The 4,841-nt window shown below is 42.3% G+C and overlaps 1 protein-coding gene across 1 annotated transcript; it reads left to right on the plus strand.

The window, feature by feature from the left end:
* Window positions 1-232: 232 nt before the first annotated feature.
* On the plus strand, window positions 233-4,454 carry LOC108682019. The gene is made up of 3 exons (XM_047880582.1): window positions 233-1,210; window positions 1,782-2,852; window positions 3,221-4,454. The coding sequence occupies exons 1-3, from the start codon at window positions 542-544 to the stop codon at window positions 3,803-3,805; spliced, it is 2,325 nt and encodes a 774-aa protein (XP_047736538.1). The 5' UTR covers window positions 233-541; the 3' UTR covers window positions 3,806-4,454.
* Window positions 4,455-4,841: the final 387 nt, after the last annotated feature.

Below are 4,841 nucleotides of genomic sequence, written 5' to 3' on the forward strand. Positions count from 1 at the left end.
TGTTATGACACGCACGAAAAATTAACCGTCTTATACGAACATTAGGATGGCAGAATTTTCTTCCTCAAGCTAACTCTATACATGCCGTTTTCTCTATTCAAGATCACGGTCATTTTTTGTGATGCTTCACCACGTTTTCTAAAAGGTTTTCCAATGCGTGCGTTCGTATGAAGTGAGCAACTCTTGGCACGCGGCAGTTCAGATATGGGGCCAGCTGTGGCCACAACACCTGTCTGCGAACTTTTTAAAGTATCTAGCATTTAAACTTCTTTGCTGTAGTGCTGTTAAGTGTTAACAATGGTTTTAGCCTAATTTGATGTTTTTAGTGAGTGCATTTTGAGGCTTAAGTATGGGAGGCTAATAAGTTCTTTACAGTTTAACTTTGCAAGTGAAACGGTCGTCAAGTTGGCCCGATCTCAACTCTATCATGTGACCTACAACTTGGCGCGTCACTTGATTTGAAATAAGTTCTGGTCCTTGATTTACCTTGAGATTAATTTTCCATTAGTTTTGTTAGGAAACATTCATAGCATCAGTGCAAATGCAAATATTATTCCTGTTTCTCGTGGTTTTCCAAGCCGATACATTTTTATGTAAAATGGTAGGAATCAAACCCCTTGTTGTGCTGTCACGTGAGGTACTTTCGCTATTGATTTGTTACAGCATTCGATCAGAAACGCAAATTTCGAGCATACATCAATATGAGGTTTCGAGTCACCTAACTGGCAAGCGGAAAAGAAGTAGAAGTGAACACCTTACGCAGCAAGCTACCAAGAAGCTTCGTCTTACTAGCGATGATTCAGAACTTTACATAAATAAAACACTAAATTTGTATCCTGTCAAAAAATGCATTCAAAATGCATTCGAAGTATCCAATCAATCAATCGGTTGTAATGAAGTCCGTGATGTTTCCGTATGCCTGAAGTGTTATTTGTCTGTTTTGCCGAGTAAACTTTGGTGCGATCTCTTCTACCAAGTCTTAAGTTCAATATACAATGGATACTCCGACATTCACTCGAAAGAAGAATCGTCAAGGGGATCAAAACCTCCCTGTAATCATGGACAACGAGTGCTCGAGATTTTTCTTTGTGCAAAACTCCGCGAATTCGACTTATCGAGGCTGGAGCCGTTGACTGCTAAGCTAACTCAACTCGTGTTGCGGAGACTCCAATTTTGTTGCACTGGCTTGCAACAACTTCTCCTGCGCGACGTGAGTTCAACATTTTTAATTCAACTCTGCGTGTTCAAACCGGAGTAAATGTGTACAATTCTAAGATTGTATCCGAATATTTTGAAACGAAAAAAATGTCCGTTCATGCAGAATCTTGTATGTGTGTGAAGATGACAGTTTAATTTAATTATGAATGAGCACTAGGCGGCGCAAAGTTCTTTATTTTATTAATAGTTTATAATCCAGACCATCAGAGGATGAATTATTCCGCTTCACACCTGAACGCTCATGCTGAGGTCAACCTGACTTGGCACGCTGCACATGGAATTTGATTCGTGGTGCCTCTAAATACTTTTTTTGAGAGATGACCGTGACGAAGAAAGAGTTAACTGTTTCGAAAAAATAACCACCGGATTGAGCACAAATAACGCTTACCCAATTTACTAGTTAATTTACTAGCCAATAATTAAATATTCACTAATCACCTTTTGAACGTTTCTCATGATATAATCGTGATATAATAAATCCATCTATCGTGATATAACACATTGCCTTCATTCTTGCCGGTTTTAGTTCAAAATGAACATAGAATTTTTGTTATCTTTTGCAGCTTCCACCTGGAACGTCAATCTCCATGGAACAGTTCACCAAGCTCGTCCATCTGCGACGTCTTCACCTAACAGGAGCATCACACCGGCCCAGTTTCTACTGGACTTTGAGGACCATCGGCATGCATTGCCCTAAACTGACTCATCTGAAGATAGCGTACGACGCTACAGTCCACAATCAGACCCAGTGCACAACACCCCAAGAAATAAAGGCCGATAGTTTGAACACAAGCTGCAACGCTGAAAAATTTCATATAAAAATTACTCCAATAGCTGATGTCAGTGGCAATAACACATTCGGTCAGGGATACGAAGGACCAGCGCGCACCTTTGACAGTCCCAATCAAGATGAGGATGCCGTATCTTTGCTCTGCTTGAGGGCTTGCCATGAACTCAAGTCTTTGTTCTTGTTCAACTTTGGTAGAAAAAGTGAATTTTCCGAGCTCAAGTCTCTCATTTTGAGTCTCAACCATCTTGAATTTGTTTATCACAAAGAACTGATTAACTTACTTTATGATATCCACCAACAGATACAAACTCAAGAAGAAAAACACAGCAAATTGAACCCGCATTTAATGAATGAATGCCTCTTCTCGGGTCATTCCCAGCAAGCATCCTCCACAATGGACCTTGCCCAAGATAATCTACGTTCAAATCATTCAAAATCGATTTTATCGCATCGCCCCCCTCTGAAAACACACCGATCTCTGACTGTCTCTAATATTGATGCTGATATAATAGCTAATTCTAATGACAAACCGGCTTGTAACCCAAATTCATTTCCATGCTACAACTCTTCGTCTACCCTCAATCTCAATTCACTCACGGATCACAAACTACCTCCACACAGCAATGACGTGGCCACGAATGTGTTCCGCTGCCTGAAGCTGGTGACGCTGTCGCTGCACGCGCAGCTCCCGGGCTACGGGGAGCAGAGGGTGTACGCTAGTGTCCCGCAGCTGCAGGCCGCCCTGCAGTCCTGCCCGCGCCTGAGTCGCGTCACGGTGGTGGCGCCGCCCGGCCTCCATCTCATCCTCAACAGACTTCACCTCACCTCACTCAGCATAATTCAGGTACCATTAACTAACAGTATGCACAAGATAATAAATAATGACTTAGTATCGTAGATTTATAATCAACGCGGAATAACAGTCGTTACACATTACATTGAGGCAGTTTAGTCATAAATTCCTGACTTTTAATACCTACATAACTTCATGTAGACATTAACCTGCAGGAAAATATTTCAAACCCTTTTTTAGAGATGGAATTTGTCAAGTTTCATTCCACGAAGTACACATTACGTGGCTTTGTCCATTAGTCCTAATGAAAGTCCTAATGAAAGATCGTTAATTAGTCCGGAAGTCCTAATGAAAGATCGTTATTTGTCATAAAGGAATGTATTTGTTTTTATTTGTACATAACATGGCCATTCCATCAGACACCGTACGACCCTCCACTGACGGAGGCCCTGAGCATCAGCAGCAGCATGCACCTCATCGAGCTGAGCTTCACGGAGATTTTGATGGGGCATCGCGACTTTGTGTTGATTGCATCAGCTTGTCGGTGCCTGCAAACCTTGAGCATTTCAAACTGCGGCCTCAAAAACGACGTTTCTTTACTCCAATCAACAACCAAGGACACATTTATCGGGCATGCTTTTCCGCATTTGAGTAGACTTGAGGTAACGTCACCCGACGCGACACAACTTTGGGGCCTTGGGAAATCGCTCACTAAATTTCTAATTCAAAGTTCCCCTCAGCTTGAAATTCTTGCTTTGGAATTTCGTGAGTCAGACCTACAGAGTGGAGATCAAATTACAGAACAATCCCTCGCCGAAGTTTTTGCCTGTTCGCCTTCAACTTTAACTTCGTTAGAGTTAATATACCCACCATATTTAAGTATTGAATTTGTTATGAATTTGCAAATAAAATGTAGGAAGCTTTCTCGGCTTGGCAGGCGGAGCACTTGGCCTGCCGGGTACGAGACGTCTTACAATATCCCTAGCTGCGTCGAGTTCAGCTAAAATATTTTCATAAATCCTCATATAAATTAGATTCTTCAAAACGCAATTTGAGACATGCGAAAAGAATGTTTGCATATAAATCTACTGTTGTTTTAGGGGTCACTTGTCTTGTTGTGCTTCGAAGCGTACAATAAATGTGCGGGAAATGTCCATAATACCTATTAATGGTCAGAGGTTGTATTTTTCGATATTCCTGAAGCGATTTAATTGTTAAATATATAGAAAGTGTAAATTCACGGAGTTAAGATTTCCAAAGCCAAATCATATTTCATCATATAATTTTCAATACTCATGATACGATACCGTTCTAAAACATCGGATGGATGCGATATATACGAGTACATGCATAAAATGCAGATGCGTAACCGCGTATTCTTCGGAGCAATTATCATGGTGTCTGGTTCAAACGAACTTTGAGGGCACGTCACGGGTAAGTTTAATAGCAAGCAAAAAAAGAAATACACACGAGTAAGGGTGAGATCGGATAAAAATGACCAAGTACTTGATTCGTAAGCTCCACGAAATAGTTCCGTCTTCAGGCGTCGACGAAATACCGGCAACGAAGAATCCGATGTTACAGAAGAAGGCAGACTGTTCCAGATTCCGGCGGCGACGACCGGAAACGCTCTGTCGCCGACGTTAAATAGACGTTAAGATGGTACGACGAGGTCCGCTGTAGATGGCGAACGCAGTCGTCTTCTAGAAGGCAGATCTGACACGCGCTGCAGACATTACGCGAGATAAGGAAGAGGATCGATATGAAGACTGACCCCTGTGAAACGCCGCACGCAACCAACGATGGCGTAAAAGAAGAGTGCATAAGAATCTACTGCTGAGATAGGGATCCAAGTGCCTCCAACCACCGTAGCACTTTCTCGCGCAGGCCGAATGAGATGTCAAGTCGACGCAATAATGTGGCGTGGTCGACCGCGTCAAATGCTGCCGACAGGTCGAGTATAGCTAGTGCCGCTATGTCGCCGCGGTCTACAGTTCGCAGAATATCTATAAAAGCACCTTCAACACATTGGTTTCCGTC

The sequence above is a fragment of the Hyalella azteca genome, unplaced genomic scaffold (assembly GCF_000764305.2).
Source record: "Hyalella azteca isolate HAZT.00-mixed unplaced genomic scaffold, Hazt_2.0.2 contig5628, whole genome shotgun sequence".
NCBI classification, from domain to species: Eukaryota; Metazoa; Arthropoda; class Malacostraca; order Amphipoda; family Hyalellidae; genus Hyalella; species Hyalella azteca.